This window comes from Trachypithecus francoisi, unplaced genomic scaffold (genome assembly GCF_009764315.1).
Source record: "Trachypithecus francoisi isolate TF-2019V2 unplaced genomic scaffold, Tfra_2.0 Lachesis_group3, whole genome shotgun sequence".
Classification (NCBI taxonomy): Eukaryota; Metazoa; Chordata; class Mammalia; order Primates; family Cercopithecidae; genus Trachypithecus; species Trachypithecus francoisi.
Window position 1 is genome coordinate 2,727 of NW_022681468.1, and position 20,433 is coordinate 23,159.

At 40.2% G+C, this 20,433-nt stretch overlaps 1 long non-coding RNA gene and 2 gene segments (V, D, J or C); all 3 read right to left on the reverse strand.

Moving 5' to 3' along the window:
* Positions 1 to 4,293: 4,293 nt before the first annotated feature.
* Positions 4,294 to 5,009, reverse strand: LOC117071252. The segment is given in 2 exon segments: positions 4,294 to 4,757; positions 4,843 to 5,009. Coding segments are annotated over 2 exon segments (363 nt in total).
* An 8,566-nt stretch (positions 5,010 to 13,575) lies between these two features.
* LOC117071253 lies at positions 13,576 to 14,134 on the reverse strand. The segment is given in 2 exon segments: positions 13,576 to 13,945; positions 14,032 to 14,134. Coding segments are annotated over 2 exon segments (363 nt in total).
* Positions 14,135 to 14,176: 42 nt separating this feature from the next.
* On the reverse strand, positions 14,177 to 19,497 carry LOC117071254. The gene is made up of 4 exons (XR_004432210.1): positions 19,414 to 19,497; positions 16,696 to 16,840; positions 14,886 to 14,976; positions 14,177 to 14,230 (listed from the first exon to the last, which is right to left on the reverse strand). It is a non-coding gene; the product is annotated as an uncharacterized LOC117071254 (long non-coding RNA).
* Positions 19,498 to 20,433: the final 936 nt, after the last annotated feature.

Here is a 20,433-nt window from a genome sequence, read left to right on the forward strand (position 1 = left end):
TAAACCAAAGGGGAGAACAAGAGCGTTTAAAGTGGTGTCTCATTTCCAAAAACAGCAGATGAAAATAAAAGAAACAAAACATCATGCATGTACTGAGTTAAAGTTAGAAAACACATACAACTGTTTGACTGTTACAGCACAAAAACACAAAGCTCTATTCATTGAAACAGTTTGTACTGATGACATGTATTATTTTAAGAAAGGGTCTCACTCTGTCAACCAGGCTGGAGTGCACTGGCACAATCACAGTTCACTGCAGCATCAACCTCCCAGGCTTAAGGGATCCCCCCGCCTCAGCCTTTCAAGTAGCTGGTTGCAGAGGTAGCACCACACCTAGCTATTTTTTGTTGATGTTTGCTTGATCTCACTGTGTTGCCAGGCTGTTATAAAACTCCTGAGCTCAAGTGATCTGCCTGCCTCAGCCACCCAAAGTGCTGGAGTTACAGGTGTGATTTTTAAAATTGTACCATTTTAAAGATAGTATCATTTTACATAAATAAAGTATAAAATAACCTACTTTAAAATTTGTCCTGAGGGATCATTGCCAGTATTACTTGGAAAATGTGCAGCATTAAAAGTTGAATTAAATCCCTGTTCTAAGTTAATGTTTTGTAGGTAAAAGAAATCATGGATTTACAAAGAAGAAATGGTGAGAGATCCTGGGAAAGACTTTTGCTTGACTAGGTCAGGAATCACCAAAGTTTAAAAGGAAACCACAACCTCTCAGGCTCCTGATGTGGAGCTGCCGCCTAAGAGAACCCTCATGTACTGAGCACCCCCTGGTGGTTTTGAGCGCCCCCTGGTGTCCTGAGCATCCCCTCGTGGTCCTGAGCGCCCCCTGGTGTCCTGAGCACCTGTGGTGGTTCTGAGCATCCCCAGGTGTCCTGAGCGCCTCCTGGTGGTCCTGACTGCCCCTTTGTGGTTATGAGGAGCATCTACAATGCAGTTCCCTCCTGTCTTCCTGCAGAGATTTTTGTGTCTAGGCTCACACAGATGTTCCCTCTCCTGTGTCTCTCACAGTGATACGAGGCCTTATCTTTGGTTTCAGGTTGGTCATTGTACGGTAGACTGTACTTGAAAGGGTGTCACTTGGGACTGTTAATTTATTTGTACTCATGGAGAGTAATCTGAGAACTCCAACTTGATCACTCACTGTTTCCACCCACACCAGTCTCTGTCATGAAGCCTGCTGGACCAAACTCATGCTGCAGCTGGTAAAGGTGAAATCAGAGGCTTTTCAGGAGAGTCTCGGTGAACTGCTGGGCTGTACAATTTTCCCCCTCTGACTCCACCAATAAACTTCACACAGAACTTCCTCAAACACAGAGGAAATGGAAGAAGAGCCTCATCTGGAGCAATCACAGCTAGATCTGATTCATAAGGGACCCTAATACTGACAGTGATGAGAAAGGAAGCCCAGATCAGTGCAGACCCCATGGTGTGGACACTGCGAAAGGGCACAGACATAGGGTGGCTCCTCACCAGGGCCTGAAGGAACAGGGGATGAGCTGCCTTTCATGAGGAGGGGAGGGGACACATTTCTATGTCTTTGTTTTTGTGGTCATGGGTGCACCGCTCAGCATTGCTCATCCATCCTCTGTGTCTCCATTTCAGGGAGGGCAGGGTCAAAGATTCCTGTGTCTGGATGCACAAGGTTAATCTGCCCATTACTCTTTCTTATTCTCTAGTATGGACAGTGTTCAGGTATCTTCATAGTAGCAAACATTATCAAAAAATATGCCCAGTAAGAACACAAAAATACACTTCCAGAGAAAAGGGATACTTTTCTCACAAAAGGGCTCAATATTGGATATATGTGCTTGTGTAAGGAAACAGTGAATGTGGAAATGTGTGTACTTATCTGACTGAAGAGTTCACATGGAGACATGTTTGCTTGTCTGAGACAAGAGTTCACATGAGGAAATGTCTGTTTCCTGAGGAAAGAGTAAATGTGAGGACATATGTGGTGGTCTGAAGAAAGAATCCATGTGGGGCCATGTGTGTTTGTCTGAGGGAAGAATCCACATGAGGAAAGATGTGTTTGTCTGACAGAAGAGTCCACATGCTGACCCATCTGAGGGTAAATGCCCATTCAGGGACAGTGCATGCCCGACATGGGTTGAAGCTTGTGGAAAATCTTTCTCAACCAAGGAAAGAAAGGAATCCTATGGAAAAAACCTGGATCATGTAGAAAGTTGATTTTTTAATTAAAGGTCTTTAGTGAATGGAAACATCTTATATGCAAATGAGGAAAATTATTTAATTCTTTGTTGCATGTGTCTCATGATATCCCCACCCTCCCAAATAAGTTATTAGATAATTTTATACAGTCTGCGTGTAATCCTGGAATAATGAACTGCTAAATATATTTTTATGAAAATTGTATATATTTAGGTTTATATTTTCTGTCACAACAGTATGAGCTTAGACAAATTAATTCTCCTGTGTCTTAACCATTGTATATCACTAAAGATGATTTTACTCTTCTCAACCAGTGCCATTTTTACTTATTTCATACCTACTCTCTGAATTGCTTGAATATGCTCTATATGTTTACCTGACTATAGTTTTGACTTTGAAAGAATTTCAAACACATGCCATTATACATTGTCATTGAAATGACTTCACTGAAGAAAGTGGAAAATGAAGTTGCTGACTTAAGCAACTTTGAAAATGAGGAAATTCTATATGTTTATAGTGTAAAGAAACTGCACATAAGCAGTCTGTTCTAGTAGATAAACATGTTTCCAATGAGCTTTACATTTCTGCTTCTGTTATGCATGTGTCCTGAAATTGTGCAGCTAAGTAATAAAATGACATAGGATAGGATTCCTCACTTTGCAGTGGGTGGTTATGGACAGTCAAGGAAGGAAGGCTGGAAAGGTCCATGTGGTAGCACAGTTGGGTGGAGACACCAGTGTGTTCTCATTTTTAATGTAATCAAGTTCCAGAAGATTAGATACATAAATAGTTTCGATGTGTCCATATACATGGGTTCATATAAACATGGACATTTACTAGGCCAATTGGTTGAGAGGTCCTGGAAGTACTTACAACACATTAACAACACACATACTAGTATGACATTTTTTAAATTTTAATACTATTCTTTAACATCGGAAACAAGCAGACTTTAGAAAAATGGCTGATTCCATGTACAAAAATGTGAACATAGAAAACAAGCTTAGAATTTATTGTAATACCTGGAAACAGGGAAATGTCCAAAAACAGAAAGATGAGGTTTGCTGTAAGGATGCAGGAATCAAACTACATGAGCTCCCAGCACTAATAATGCTCTGATGATTTGAATGATAAAACGAAGAATGTAGCAAGGATCTTCTTCAGAGTATGAAACAGACATCCATAAACCAATATGGACATCAATGGTTGACTAAATAAAGAAATAATCGGAAGAAGAACACGTCTCCTTACAGAAGTATTGCAAATATCTCAGGTGGAGGGTCCTCCACTCACGTAGGTGAAGGTTAAACACTCATGAGTTGATTGTGTCCTGAGATTAGAGACATGGAAAAAATAATCACTATTAGTGTATTTTATAATGAGATTTCAGATATAATGCCAAAGACATGATCTTTAGATGAATAAAAATTTACATGTTTTTAATCTAAATTTGTACACACATACACACACATGTGCGCGCACATGCACACACACAGACACACACACTTTTCTGCAATACACAGGGATAAGGGAGTAAACGACAACAGGAGACATGGAGACAAAAACTCCAAGTCACATATTTGTTAAATGAATTATTTCAATTTGTTAAATGACTTTTGTAATCAATATGCAAATATACATACAACTCATAAAAATGCAGTTAAAAATGAATCAAATATCATGAGAGGCAGCTCACCAATAATTATACAAAAATTGTTAAATATGAATTTATTTAGGGACCTGTACATTTAAATAAAAATTAGGTAACGTTACTCACCTAGTAGAAGGGTTAAAAGAAACAATACTCTTAATGATAAATGGCAATTTGAATGAGGAAAACCAAGAACTATCATGCATTGATTGTGGGAATTCAAAATGGAACATGCACAAAATAAGATGCTTTTTGGCATTTTTAAAAAATAGAGATAAAAGTAGACTTAAAATGTGTTCTTGTGTCTGTGTTCCAAAATAGTTACAACACGGATTCAGAAACTAATGTTTACAAAGACACCTTCAGAGGAAGTCTATATCAGCTTTATTAATTTGATTCATATTCAAATCCCTGAAATAGCTAACAGAATAAATTTAATAAATAATTAAAATTAAAATTTCTCAAATACACATTTATGGTGTTCCTTTTCTTTAATGAAGTAATGTCATTTTCTAAGAAAATCTTCACTCTAGTAATCTTTGTCATCTCCTCCATGCCAGCACAGCTGCCTCCTTCCTGGGGTTTCTGACACTCTCAGGATGTGGTTTTCACACTGTGTCTGCCGCACAGTAATACACGGCCGTGTCCTCAGATCTCAGGCTGCTCACCTCCATGTAGGCTGTGCTCGTGGACATGTCCCTGGTCATGGTGACTCGGCCCTGGAACTTCTGTGCGTATTTTGTGTTACCATTGCCAATGACGATCCATCCTATCCACTCAAGGCCTTGTCCAGGGGCCTGTCGCACCCACTGCATAGCAGAGCTAGTAAAGGTGTATCCAGAAGCCTTGCAGGAGACCTTCACTGAGGACCCAGGCTGCTTCACCTCAGCCCCAGACTGCACCAGCTGGACCTGGGAGTGGGCACCTGTGGAGACAACACAGGGGTGGATGAGAGCCCCCCTGACTGCACTCAACCCCGTCCTCATCAATGGGACTTGGCAGCCTCTTACCTGTCACTGCTGCCACCAGGAAGAGGATCCTCCAAATCCAGTCCATGGTGAGGAGCTGTGCTGCCTGGGGCTTCTCTAGCTGAGGGATGTGGTTTCTGGGTGATACCCTCAGGGCTGAGACATATCCATATTTACCTCAGTGGATCTCAGGTTATTTGCATATTCATGAGTCAGAGCATTTCATAGCTCAAAACCCTGATTCAGGATAAGGAACGGAAGGTAAATGACACATCACCCTTACAAGAGTGGGATGCTGATGGTCCAAGCCCTAGTCTTCCTTGAGGAAATGCAGGCCCTCCTCCGTTTACAAATGTTTGGTGTCCAGACATCCTTTCACTGAAGACCAAGCGCCCAGAGGACATGCTCCTCACTGTGAACCCATATTTGATTAGCGTAGAGACCGCCTGGATGATTTCTGGAACCATCACTCTCCATGACACTGAGAAGGTGCCTTGACCCCATCCTAGTCCCATCAGGCATCAGCACAGCTCACTGGTGACTCTGAGAAAGTGACAGCTGATGTCCCACATGAGTGTCCAGCAGGTCCCATCTCACGGACAATAGGAATCAGAAGATGTAAGAGAAATTTGGGGTTCCTGATGAACTCACTGCTCCCAAAATAATCGTAAAGGAATTTGTGTTTTGGCTAAGTTTGGGTTTTATTTCCTACTCCATTTAATAGAATTTCATGAACTGTTTACATGCTTTCAGTTCATATCCACAGATCCTCATCTTTCCGTATTGATTTCTGACTCACTAGGTCTGTGCACCTGCCACACTCTCAGATCCATCACCGCCCTGTCACTCACACAATGTAGGCAACATTACTTAACACTAAAATCTGAATTGTTTATTCATAGGCATATAGAGACTCCCACAATTCTGTATCCTTTCAATTAGTAAAACCATTCCTGTCCTTTATATCCTCACTATTAAGATATTTACAGTCTTTGAAATCCACTTTAAAAAATAGTTCTGGTTGCTTTTAGTTACATGAATGGTTCTGATGTAACAGGATATTTAAAGGCACATCAGCAACTTATTGAACACTTAGGGTTTTTGTTGTTGTTGTTGTTGTTGTTGTTGACAAAGGAAGACACAGGCACTGAGAGGAAACCTCATCCCCAGCGTCCTGTGCATCTGCTCCGGGGCTGGAACCTGGGCTGGGTGGCTCCTGAGTGTCCCCTCCAGCCCAGCCCTTGCCTTGTGAGGAAGTTCCCGTGGGGCTCACAAAGCGTTTTCCCTCAGCTTCCATAGCCTAACATGAAATGGCTTTGTCCTGGCTTAGAATAATCCTTCAGTGACACCATATGCTGCTGACACCATCTCTTCAAACATCTCTTGATTACCCTTACTAAACCTAATGAACTCTACAGGGAGACTCAAAGCAAGGATTCTATGACCCAGGAGGGAGCCCCGTCTCTAAGCGCCAGATGCACCGAATCAGTGGAAAACGATTCCAAAACCTTACAGGAGATTTGGGTGTGCCTTGTTCCCTGCAGCTGAATGTTGCATCTGAGATTTCCAGCAGATGCGGATGCTTTCAGGTGAGAGCACACTTCATATCCAATATTCCAATAACACACATTTTCCCTTCTTCCTAGTGCCTCACCTGTGGAAAGTGCCTCCTACACTAGGCCAGGTATCTGACTTTTCCTCCTAGAGATCTAAAGCAAACAGGATACAAGTAGAGACTTTGGAAGTGCATGCAGATTGTTATTTTCTTTGTCTCAGCTAAGAACCCTGCAAAGGCTTCATGATAAAAGAAGCTGAGATGAACGAGGAAGTTTCCAAATCTGTTTTCAAAAATGTTGAAGTCAGAGACTTCATATTGCTCTACCGTCCTTGTCTGAGTCTGCCATTGTTTTTTTTTTTTTTAAGTTTCTGTATGTTCTCCTCAGAGTCTGTGCATTGCCACACTCTCATCTTTAATCCAGAGCCATCATCCTGGTTAGAATGGATTGTGCAGTGCAGGTCAGCACTGCCTGTTTTGACAATGGAAACCTAGAGACACGATCGGCTTCCTCTTCTGGGCTGCGACGTTCACCAGGAATCTCCAGGGGAAAAGCTGTTTTTGGCCATTACTCCCTTTTGTGGTTTCAGTGTCCCTGGACTATTTACTTTCATCTAACCCTATTGGCTAACTTTCCTCATTTGTGTAGTAATGGAAGAATGGGGGAGAAATCTGGAATGGGAGGTTTGTCTTCCTTCATGTAGGATAACTTCTGGGAAAGTCCTTTCCTGTAGAAGCTTTAGAAAAAGGCTCCTGTTACATTTCTCAGTAATTAATCTTTTACAATCTGACCAATAGGAAATGTATTTGGATAGTATATTTTAGAATCTGGAGGTTTCTGGAGGGAGAGCCCATAAAAGGTAGAAGCATAAGACCCTCTGGAACCGCCACGCTGACCGAGTCCACATCTGTCGGTCGGACGTCTATAGTGCTGACCACGTAAGTGTCCTCAACAGCTTGTGGCTTCTGCAGCTTCTCTTCCAGTTAAGCAACTGTCAACTGCCATTCTGGACCTGCCTGTCTATCCAGTTTCTTGAGTGGGTATTTATTTTTCAATTTCAGTTACTTCATAGATTCCAAAAAGTATTGGCATTCAGATTATGCAGATTTCTTTTGACATAAAAATGAGGGTGATGAACATTGTAATCTATGTGTCGGAGCATAAATCAAAAGTCCAATCAAAGGTCTCCATTGATGTGTTACTGGATGAAGAATTTGGTCTTATTACATATAACAGGCACCTGGTATGACATAAATGAACAGGCAGGAAAACAGAGAAAGGACATGGCACAATGCTTAAGAAAAAGTCCCAGCAATTTTAATTTTCTTCTGAGGAAGCTGAAATTGTGAAAGTAAAACAGTGAGACTGCTCATGTCTCAGGTGATGTGTTCTGGAAAGTATCTCCAGTCCTGGGCTGGATCCAGTAGGTGCACTCAGGCCCCCAAACCTGAAACAGGGACTCTTATTCCTTAAACACAAGATATTCCAATAAGAAAGCTGTTCTCAGGCGAGCTGCAGAGCAGGGAGGAGGAGACGGAGGTGTCCTTCGCTTCCCAGAATTGCTGAAACTTGAAGACCAAGGCCACCTCTGAGAGGCAGAGATCCACCTATGAGTACATCACATCCGCTCTGTCTTCAGGAATCTTTGGCTGTGTGGGAGGATGAGGAATGTCATTTATTTCTTTCTGCTCACCCAATGTACTTCAGAGGAAATGAAACTGAAAATTCAATAAATATATATATTTTTGCCATATTAGGGCAGAGAACATGTATAAACCGTGGCAATACAAGTGCTCACTCCAGAGCCTGCAGAAGAAGCAAGTGGACAATTGAGAGAAGGAAGCACCCTGCCCCAGGAAGCAGGTGCCCTAACATCATCCACTGAGAACTGTGCTCTAGATGCCGTGCGTCAGTGGAACCTGGGCTTGTGCCTGGGATTTGTAGGTAGTGCGGGGAGCAGAGCACAGCTCCATTCCTCCTCACTGTGTGACCTGGAATGTGGCCTCTTCCTCTGAGCTTTATTCAAACAAGGTGTTAATATAAACTTGCAGCATTAAATGTACCTAAAACCTTTCAAGTAGGAGCCAGTGATGTTCAGAATTGTTATCACTATTGCTGTCCCCAACCTTAGAGACCAAAACAATACCTACATGATCCCTCATCTCAGGTCTCAGGTGACCACGTTTCAGAGAACACACATGCTTTGCTTCTGTCACAAACATGGTGTTGGATACTGGATAGTATGTGAACCTTGTTATAGGTTTATGTTAATTACATGACAATTGGTAAAATTAGAATTTGTAACTGATAATTAAAAATTTAGCTTTGGGGATTTCTAAGCAAAGTGTGGATGGTGTGTTTTGATTTCTCCTTGCTTAACATAATATCATGTGAGAGGAGGAGATAAATTAAAGAGGAAACTATTCAGCAATGTGGAATCAGGGATTTTATAAATAAAGAAGGTTCTCACATCTTCTGGAAAACCCATAAACTTAAAAAAAGAAGGAATTTTAGGACAGATTTCTATATTCTGGATACATGACTAATAAAAGATTAAGTGCAAAAAGAGATACACAGAGGATGAAAATTCTGCAGCAGATAATTTTGCCAAATAGACAGCTTTATACTAGTTTGTAATTTTACCTAAGTATTCAAAAGATAGACTCCAGAGAGATCCAAATAAGGAACTGTAACATTTCAATGTTAGACGACTGGTCGAGAGGAGCTTGAACTGACATTATTTTGATGAATCATACCTCAGTAATAAAACTGTGACTAATGGTGCACCTATTCATGAGGCTGCTTGAGTAAATAGTTTCTACCTCTGCTACTTGGGAGTCCTGGCACAACCCAACATTTTCTAAACCTGGGGGCCACTGAGAACAGAGACAGAAGTTCGAGTATTTTGAAGTGATTATGAAGTTTTGAGAGATCCACAATCACTGAGTGAAGTGATTGGTGAGGGTGGTCTCTATGAGCCTAGTCTTTGAAGAGTGTGGCTGTTTGTTATGATGAGCCAAGAGCTGCTTGTTATGATGAACATAAAGCAACAAAGACAGTCAAGGAAAATGAAGAAACGGGGAGCATGGTACAAACAGAGGGACAAGATAACGTTCCAGAAACTGGCAACAATGATTTAAAAGCATATGGATTACCTGGCAGAATATTTAAATAAATATTAGGAACATGTTTAATAAGCTAGTGGCAGCATGCAAGAACAATGTGAGAATTTTAATAGAGATAAAATATTTAAAAGAGGACTGGACAAAAATATGTGTGTCGAAGAATACAATAAGTCAGACAAAGTTTTTAACAGAGCACATTCTGGAGAGGCTCAGGCCTTTCTTTCCCCTAGAGCAGGTACCCCTGAAATTCCCCTAGACATGAATCACTGTTTGCTCCCGCCCACCTTCTAGATTCTCCTCAGAGATGCCCAGGACTCCAGAGTTCAGGTTCTCTCATGTTGTGTGACTTTGGGTTAAAACACACCTGAAACAGTGTGACTGTTGTCCTTTATCAGTTCATCATCATCCACATTTTAGTTGATGTGATTTTTTTTACCTCATTTTGAAGAAATGAAAATAAATCTGTAGACTCTATATAAGCCAGTTTTTTTTTTCTTTTTTTGAGACGGAGTCTTGCTCTGTCGCCCAGGCTGGAGTACAGTGGTGCAATCTCAGATCACTGTAAGATCCGCCTCCTGGGTTCACGCCATTCTCCTGCCTCAGCCTCCCAAGTAGCTGGACTCTTACAATACTTTCTTGGTCAGCTGGTCCAACAGTGTGAGGGTCACAGTAGCACAATTATTTATGAGACTAATTCTGTATCCAGCGCAGACACATTTTTTTTTTTTTATGTACCAGGACCTCCAGTCCATTGCAGCCTATGATTATGGAGAAGGAAAGAAATATTCTTCAAATTTCCATCACACTTGTGGTAAGAGAAACTGGCATTTCTGTCCACTGGTTTCCAGAACCAGCTGTTGTAGCTCCTGGCCACTGGGCACTGTAGTGCTCTCTGTTTTAGGGGAATTTAAGCATCCTGGAGAATAGTATTGTCCCCAAAATGGGCCTTCTTTAGAGATTAAATTTCCTACTATAAAGCTGAAGCAAAAAATACCTGCTGTTTATCTTACATCAGACTGTGGAGACTTAAGTCAGTGCTTCCATTGTTCTTCTGGGGTCATTGTTTCTGGGCAAATGTGAAGGAGCAAGATCTGCTGGATCTCAGACTCATGTTCCCGTGATCATATCTCCTATCCCTTAACTATAGCTACATTCCCTCATGTCAGAACAATTATGCAGTGTCTCATTCTAGGAATAAGATATCCAGTAACTTGGACAGTGGCACTAGTAGCTTCTCTATCATTAAAAAAAAGCATGTGCAGATAAAGTTAATTCTTCTAAGTACAAATTACTACCTATCAGGTTTGGGCTTTAATTTTTTCGAATTGTCTCCATATGACTGGTGTGTATCCTTACAGGGTGTAATTATTTTGTTAGACAAACGTGATGTCTATCGCTGTCGGTTCAGGCACTTGGTCAGAGGTGCTGGTCAGTCTGGTTGGAGGTATCTGGGCTCAGTCTTCCTTGCACATGTCAGGGAAAGCTCTGATATAAAGAGAGTGGATGCTGTCACTTATGTAGCAGTATGGATTAAACTGCAGAAGATCATCACACTATGAGGTCTCCATACACTTTCACACAGCAGAGTAGATTTCCCCTGCTTTCAGCTGCCTACTTACTTACATTAAATATTACTGCATGTACTTTTACTTAACACTGTTTTCTATTCTAAGCAATTGCCTGCTTATTTAATTAAACTAAGCAACAGTAAATTTTAAAACTAACAGTAAATTACCTGTACAAGTAACATAAAATGGGTGTAGTGAATAAGCCAAGTAGAGACACCAGAAAACAAAACTCATAAAGACACACCTTGTGTGAGTTGAGAGTTGTCAGTGAGCACAGAAAACGAGAGGAGCTTGTGTTCACTTTTACATGAAGAAAGTCAATTATATTTGACATCCAGAAGGCTGGTCACACCCGTGAGGGAAATATGTAGAGTGATCCACATAACTCAGAAATTGATAAAGTCACAAACTTACAAAACCAGCAAAAACAACATTCAGTGTATTTAGTATTCAGCTCTGTTTCTTCAGGGAAAGGGATGGGTTATATCTGCATGGAGAATGGGACAAGTAGTTTTCAGCTGGTTCTCCTGGGAAGTTGCTCATGAAATCACTCAGGCGATGCTCTGACACAGGATTGTGAGGAGGACGTTGACCCCGGTGGTCGCTGTCAGCAACACGGGATGCTCAACCCTGGTGGGTGCCTTTGTTACTGTTTTGTCCACAAGAGATTTTAAGCTCTCAGGTGCTGCAGGCAGGTGAGTTTTTAAAACCTCAGATGAGGAAAATTACTGACCACACAGAAGATGAGAAAATCGAAGACCTCACTTCATCAAGCACATTCCACTGATGAGAACTGTTTACATAGAGAGGGAAGAGGAAGGGGCTGGGGAAGATCACCCATAGAAGGACACATCCATCCTGCTTGAACTGCCTGTGGAAGGAGCGTTTCAATGTTTGCCCTCAGCTAATCGAGGGCATTTCAAGACCTTCACAAGCTTTCAGAAAAACAGTTTTCATGAACGAATGCCCATACGTTACTCAGAGTTGTATTTTTTCATATTTATTCTTCCCCTCTGGGCAGCACCGCAGCAGGGTGTTCTCAGAATTCTCCCTGATCCTTCTTAAGTTCCTGGTGCAGCTCCTGGAGGAAAAGCCTGCATGGGGAGGGAGCCCTCCTCATGTGCAACCCTGAGGCTGTCCCATCACCTCACCCGCCACTGCCCTTCAGTCACTTGGTAAACATCTGTGAGCTAATCTTCCTGAAACGTGTGGTTTTGGGCAGTATATTCACCAGGTAATAAACTCCTCAAGCTCTGTTTATTTTGGCAGGCATGTATCCCTTTCTGGAGCACAGGTTTGTTCTGAGTGTGTGGCAGTGGATAATTAGTGAGAGGAGGTTTACGTGCATCTTGTCGTCTCCCACAGTGCACCCTCCATGGGGTTGGCACCCACAAACAAGCAGACGGACTTGCTCAGCTGGAGGATGACACACATTTTCATAACCTGTGACCTCAGAGGTGCTCTTTCCCTGCAAGACCAATCGTGATCATGCCTCTGGCTAATGTGCACTCATCAAGGGCGAGCAGTGACCACCTCTGTGAGGGCTCCCTTCAGGTGCCCACCCACTTTGTAAATGAAAGCTTTTGTTCCTGCCTGTGTCTCATGCATGTGTTTGCACTCGCTGTACAGATCGTCTTATTCAGACCCACCACCCAAGAGCCTACAGTGTACCTAATCCAACTCTATGCCATTATACATGGAGTCTCTCATTGCCAGGGTCTCCAGTTCTCACGAAAGGATGTTCATTATGCGATTCAGCAGAACTTGCTGGACTTTTACAGACATGAACCTGCCTCTAAATGCTTAAAAATCTTACTCTCTTGGAAGGAATTCTGTAAACTGGAAGTAAGATAAGTGCTAAATTAATACATGTTTTATGGTTTTTTGAAGAAAGGGTTCAAAGAGTAAGAGCTTCACCCACTTTCCCTCTGACTAATATCATCTCTAAAAAGCCACTGAAAATACCTGTGGTGCTCCGAGGTAATTTAGGCTTGATATACTAGGGGATCACCAAAAACGAAAGAACGAACTGTCCTTGTAGATTCATCCATTGCAACTGATTTGTGCCTGTGGTCCTGGATGGTCGTGGTGGAGGAGGCTGTGCCTGTGGAGGGCAGGGATTCATGGGAAATCTCACACCTTCTGTGCAATTTCTTTGTAATCCTAAAACTGCTCTAAAAATAATTTTATATAAATTTATAAAGACTGGCAGAAACACTTGAAAGAAATTTTTGACAGTTTTTAATAGTCATACTTACTCTTACTACTTGATCAAATAACCTTGCACTAAGCCATGTATTGATCTAATTGGAAAACTTGTTCACAGTGGCACCTTCATAGAATGTTTGTATCAACTTTATTGAGTGTGGATTTCCCACTCTGTGAATTTGGCTTCTATGATGACTCTTGAATGGAATGTATCTCTTACAATTAGAGTGTTACTTGTTTCTGTTGTTCTTTCTTCTTAAATATGTAACCAATATTCAAAACAGCCTTAAAACTTGTGACCCTTGTCATCTCCTCAGTCCAGCACAGCTGCCTTCTCCCTCAGGGTTTCTGACACTCTGAGGATGTGGTTTTCACACTGTGTATCTTGCACAGTAATACACGGCCGTGTCCTCAGATCTCAGGCTGCTCAGCTCCATGTAGGCTGTGCTCGTGGACATGTCCCTGGTCATGGTGACTCTGCCCTGGAACTTCTGTGCGTAGCCTGTATTACCACTGCTAGGGTTAATCCATCCCATCCACTCAAGCCCTTGTCCAGGGGCCTGTCCCACCCAGTTTATATTGTAGCTGGTAAAGGTGTAACCGGAAGCCTTGCAGGAGAGCTTCACTGAGGCCCCAGGCTTCTTCACCTCAGCCCCGGACTGCACCAGCTGGACCTGAGACTGGGCACCTATGGAGAGGACACAGGAGTGAGTAAAATCCTCTTTGACTGAACCAGGATCCCTTCCTCAGTGTTAAGGCTAGGAAGCCACTTACCTGTAGCTGCTGCTACAAGGAAGAGGATCCTCCAGGTCCAGTCCATGGTGAGGAGCTGCGGTTCCAGGGTTTTCTCCAGAGGAGGGATGTGGTTGTTGAGTGATGCTCTGAAGGTACCAGTAGATTTATATGTATCCCAGAGGAGCTCAGGTTATTTGCATATTCATGAGGCAAGGTATTTCACAGCTCAAAGCCTGATCTAGGATGAGAAAAATACACAGATGCCACATCAACCATACAAGAGTGGGATACTGAGACCAAGCCCTAATCCTGCTTGAGGAAATGCACCCCCTGCCCCATTTCTAAGCTTTTTGTGGACAGCACTCTTCCTAATGAAGAACAATCCCCACTCCCAGGATGTGCTCCTCACTGTGAATCCACATTTTATTGGCATAGAGATTACCTCGATTGTTTCTGGGACCATTGCTGTCTCTGACAGTGAGCAGGCACTTTGACTCCATCCTGGTCCCATTAGGAACAGTCAGAGCTCACTGGTAACTCTGAATAAGTGGCCACTAGTTATCCTACATGAGTGCCCAGCAGGCCCCAGGGAGAGTTCCGAGATCTGCTGGGCACTCCCAAGACAGAGTCCCCAGCACCTGCCTGAGAGTCCTGAGCTCCCAGACCCTTCAGTGGAAAGACTCTTGGTTGACAGATTTGCCCTGTGATGTGTGATTGGCTCTGAGTTTTCCCTCCCACTGAGAGTAGGAAGCAGGAGTTGAAATGGAAATAGGAATTGGAATTTCTTGATAAACTCATAAATCCAAAATAAATACTAAGTAATTTGTGTTTTGAAAAAGTTTGGGTTTTATCTCAAACTCCATTAAATAGAATTACTTGAAGTCTTTACACACTTTTAGTTCATGTCCATAGATGGTCATCATCTTTACATGTTGATTTCTGATCCACATGGTCTGTGCACCTGCCACACTCTCGAATCCACCACTGCCAAGTCAAACACACAACGTAGGAAACATTACTTAGTTCTGAAATCTGAATGTCTTATTCATAGGAATATAGTGTATCCCACAGTTATGTACCCATCAAATTAATAAGCCATCCATATCCTTCATATTCTCACTGTTAAGATATTTATTATCATAGAATCTCACTTTTACATAGAGTTCTCTTGGCTTTATTGAGTGATATAATGGTCCAGATGAAATGGGAGATTTAAAAGCATATTAGCAACTTGTTGAACACTTATGATGGAATGATTTCGTGAGTAAACAAGACTCAGGCCCTGAGAGAATATTTCACATTATTTATCTTCAACAAATAAGTGAGAACATACAGTGTCTGATTTTCTGTCCCTAAATTAGTTTGCAAAGAGTAATGACCTCCAGTTCCCTCATGTTCCTACAAAGGACATAATTTCATTCTTTTCTTAGCTGCATAGTTTTCCATGGTTCTATGTACCACATTTTTCTCTATCCATTCTGCCACTATGAGCATTTAGGTAATTCCATGTGTATGCTATTGTGAATAGTGCTGCAGTGAACCTACATGTTTATATTCCTTTAGGTATCTGTCCAGCTGTGGGACTGTTGGGTCAAATGAAACTTCGGTTTTAGGTTATTGGAGGGATCGCCACACTGCTTTCCACAATGGTTGAACTAATTTATATTCCCACCAAAAGTGTATAAATGATCGCTTTTTCTTGCAACCTTAGCAGCATCTGTTATTACTTTTTTTTTAAGATTAGCCATTCTGACTGATGTGAGATGGTACCTCACTGTAGTTTTAATATGTGTTTCTCCAATGATAGTGATATTCAGCATGTTTTCCTATGCTATTTGGCCACATGTAAATCTTTTTGTAAATGTCTTTTCGTGTCCTTTGACCACTTTTTCTTTCTTGTATGTTTGTTTAATTCCATGTATATTATAAATGTTAGACCTTTGTCAGATGTATAGGTGGCAAATACTTTACTTCCCATTCTAGAGGTTGCCTGTTTACTCTGTTGATAGTATATCTTGCTATGCAGAAGCTCTTTAGTTTACTTAGGTCTCATTTGTCAATTTTTGATTTTGTTAAAATTGCTTCTATCGTTTTCAGAATAAAGTCTTTGCCAGTTCTTATGTACTAAATTGTATTGCCTAGGGTATTATCCAGAGTTTTTATAATCTTAGGTTTTACATTTATATCTTTAATCCACATATTATCATTTTTTTCAATTAATGCTGAAAAAGCATTTGATGAAACTCAACATCCTCTCAGGAAAAAAATAAATAAATAAAAATGGGTATAGAAAGAACACGTCTCGACATACCAAAAAGTTGTATTCCAGAGAGTTTCAGGTAGTATTATAATGAATGAGAAATAACTAAAAGTCTTCTCTCTAAGATCTGGAACGTGACAAACTTCCCACTTTAACCAGTGGTAAAGCGTAAATCCTTCTGCAGCCCCCGTAGCGGCTCTTACCTGCAAGCGCCACCTACTGGCCTGATGTTCAAACTGCATGACCCAATACAAAGTCGCTACCACCAGTGCACAGCAGTTGAAAACGAGATTAGCTTCTCAATACTTCTGTGATTCCAGCTCCGCAAAAGACCACGGGTCTGCTCACATGCTCAGTATGTTACTACTAAAGCTGGAATTTGAAAAAGGCACAACACTAAAACTATTAATAACAAAATAAATCACTGAGTAGATGCCCCTCACCTGGCCATTTCCATCAAGGCTGGTGCTTTTGCTTGCCAGGCTGAGTGGCTCATATTTGTCCCCCTCTCAGAAGCTCAGCAGATAACTCAGGTCACTGTGCATTTCATAGACCAGCCCATTGCCTGAGGCAACGGAGAGCTTCTCCCTGTGCACAGATATCAAGCATGTACTCATCTGCTTCTGCCACAGTCAGCTCAAACCTGTAAGGCCACCTACTAACGTGAAGGGTAAACTTAACAACCCAACATAAAATCTGCTGAAACAAATGCATCCCAAATGAGAAACAGTTCCTGAGGCCTCCACTATCTAGGACCTGCAGGAGGCAGTGAGCCTGCTCACAGGCCCAGTACATTGTTTTACAACCATCATTTCAGAAAGCCACTAAATAATGACCATCTATAGACAAGAAACAATTACAGAGTCTTTGCCACTGAGTAAACCAAGAACCAAATAAAAAGACCCACCCAATATGCATGATATTCACATTCTAAAGGGAATGAAATTTTCATTAAAATCAAAATGAATTCAAAAATAGTAACAGTTTAGGAATGAAAAGCAAACAGATAAGCAATTCTGGAAGTATGAAAAAGCAGAATTACAAGACCCTGGATATCAACTTAGCTCTCCAGCAATAGAATCTAAACAACATGATATATTTTGAAATCTCAGATAAGTAATTCAAAATGTTTATTTTAAAGAAGCTCAATTAAATCCAAAAGAGAGTTGAGAAACAACACAAATAAATTAGAACCACTCAGGCCAGGCATTGTGGCTCATGCCTGTAATCCTAGCACTTTGGGAGGCCGAGGAGGGGGGATTGTGAGGTCAGAAGTTCCAGACCAGTCTGGCCGACATAGTGAAAAGCCATCTCTACTAAAAATACAAACCATTGGCTTGGTGTGGTGGTGTGTGCCTGTAATCCCAGGTACTCAGGAGGCTGAGGCAGAATTGCATAAACCCGGGAGGCAGAGCTTGCAGTGAGCCAGGATCACACCATTGCACTCCAGTCCAGGCGACACTGCAAGACTCTGTGTCAAAAAACAAAAAACAAAAATCAGAACAATTCAAGATTTGCTTAAGACTTTGATTTTTAAAGAATAATCTTTGGTGCATAAACTTCATTGAATTATAATTAGAAAATACAGTTTAAAACTTTGACAAAGGACTACACTAAACTGAAGAAAGAACATCAAACCTAACAGACAGCTATTTCAAGTTAACCCAGTCAGATAGAAATAAGAAAAAAATGAACAAAATCATTGGGAAGTATAGGATTATGTAACACAATTGAAACAGTGGATAATGGATATTCCTGAGGGAGAAAATTAGTAAAAATTTTTAGAAGACCAAATTGATGAAATAATTGAGGAAAATATCCCTAGTCTTGCTAGAGATTTTCACATGCAGATAAAAGAAGTTCAGAAAACTCCATGACAAGACACGGGAAAACAGACATAACCAGGATCTACAGTCCTCAGACTATCTAAAGGAAATAGGAAGAAAAACATTCTAAAATTCACAAAAAAAGTGTCTATTTATCTGAAATTCTATTATACTAACAATGTACTTCTCAGCATAAACTTACAAGATAAAAAAGACTGGACTTAAAGAAAAAAGATAAAGGAAAAAATTTATATGTCAATAATAATTTTGTATCCTGCTAAAATAAGCTTCATAAATGAAGGAGAAATAAAGTATTTCTAAGGTAAGAAAATGCTAAGGATATTTATTTACACTAGACCAGAACTATAAGAAATGCTCAAGGGAGTCCAAATATGGAAGCCATAGGTCAATACTCACCATCATAAACAACGCAAAATTATAAAATTCACTCGTAAAACTATTACACAATTAAGACTACAAAGCCACTAGTTAATAATTAACATGACAACAGGAGCCAAACTTCACATATCACTATTAAGTTTGGATATAAATAAGTTAAATTCTTCACCTAAAATATATACATTGGTAGAAAGAATAAAAAAGAGTTTTGAAATTTATGCTGCTGAAATGAAACTCCCTTAATTGGTAAAAACACATAGATTCAAGATCAAGAAGGTGAGAAAAGATATTTCATGCAAATGGAAACCAAAAGCAAGCAAGAGTAACTGTGCTTATATCATATAACACAAACTTTCAGTAAACACCAGTACTTAAAGACAAAGAAAGTCATTACATAATGATAAAATGATTGATTAAAAATACCAGTTCTAAATATATATGCGCTCTACACCAGAAAACCCATGTTCATAAAACAAATACTATTAGACCTAAGGAAGAACATAGAAAACAATACAATTGTAGTGGACCTCAATGCCCGTCTGACAATCCTAGACAAATCATTGAGACAGAAAATCAACAAGGAAACATTAGACTTAAATTGGACTCTCGATCAAATAAACCTAAAAGATATTAACAGAACATTCAGTTCTGATGACTGCAGAATATACATTATTCCCATTAGCAAGGAATATTTTCTAAGATGGATTATATACTATGCCAGAAATAAAAGTCTCAATATCTTTTTAAAAAATGAATTATCTTCTCAGACCACAGTAATACAAAACTAGAAATCAAACCCTAGAAGAAAACTCAAAACTACACAAACACACATGAAAATTAAACATCCTGCTACTGAATGAACTTTGGGTCAACGATAAAATTAAAAAGGATATTATAACATGTTTTGAAATGTATAAAAATAGAGAAACAGCATACCAAAACCTTTGCAGCAAAAACCTGTGCTGAGGGGGAAGATTATAGTGTTAAATGACCTCATCAAAAAGAGCTAAAGATTACAAATTAACAACCTAACATTACATATCAAAGAATTAGAAAAACCACAACAAACCAAACACACAGTAGAAGAAAACAAATAACAAAGACCAGAGCAGAACTAGATAAAGTTAAGAACCAAGAAATACAAAGAACCAACAAAAAAAAAAACATTGGGTTTTTGAGATAATAAACAAAACTTAGAGACCACTAGCTAGATTAGGCAAGTAAAGTAGACAATTTAAATAAGCAGAATGAGAAACAATAAAGAAAAGATGACAACTGATGCCATAGAAATATAAATGATCAACATAGACTACTATGAACATCTTCTGGCTAACAAACTAGAAAATTTAGGGTGAACAGATAAATGTCTGAAAACATGCAATCTCCCAAGATTGAAACAGGAAGAAATAAAAATCCTGAAGAGACCAACAAAAATTAGTGATATTCAAGCAGTAATTTTTAAAAGTCTCAACAAAGAAGCCCTAAAACAGATGATTTTAAATGGTGAATTCTGCCCAATATACAGAAAGAGCTGCTAGCAATTCTACTGAAACTTCTTCAAAAAATTGAGTAGAGGGTGTTTCTCCCTAACTCATTCCACAAAGCCACTAACAGCCTCATACCACCTCCATGCCAGGACCCAAACAGGAATACTACAGATCAATATCACTGATGACTATAGATGTAAAAATCCTCAACAAGATACAAGAAAATTGAATCCAATCACATATCAAAAAGATAATACGCCACAATCTACTAAGTTTTGTTTCAGGGATGCAAGGATGGCTCGACATTCATGTATCAATAACTGTGATCCACCACATAAAATTCAAAACAAAAAACATATAATCATGTCAATAGGTCAAAAAAAGCATTTGATAACATTTAGGATTTCTTTATGACAAAAACCCTCAATGAAATTAAAATAGAAGGAAAACATACCTCAAATGAATAAAA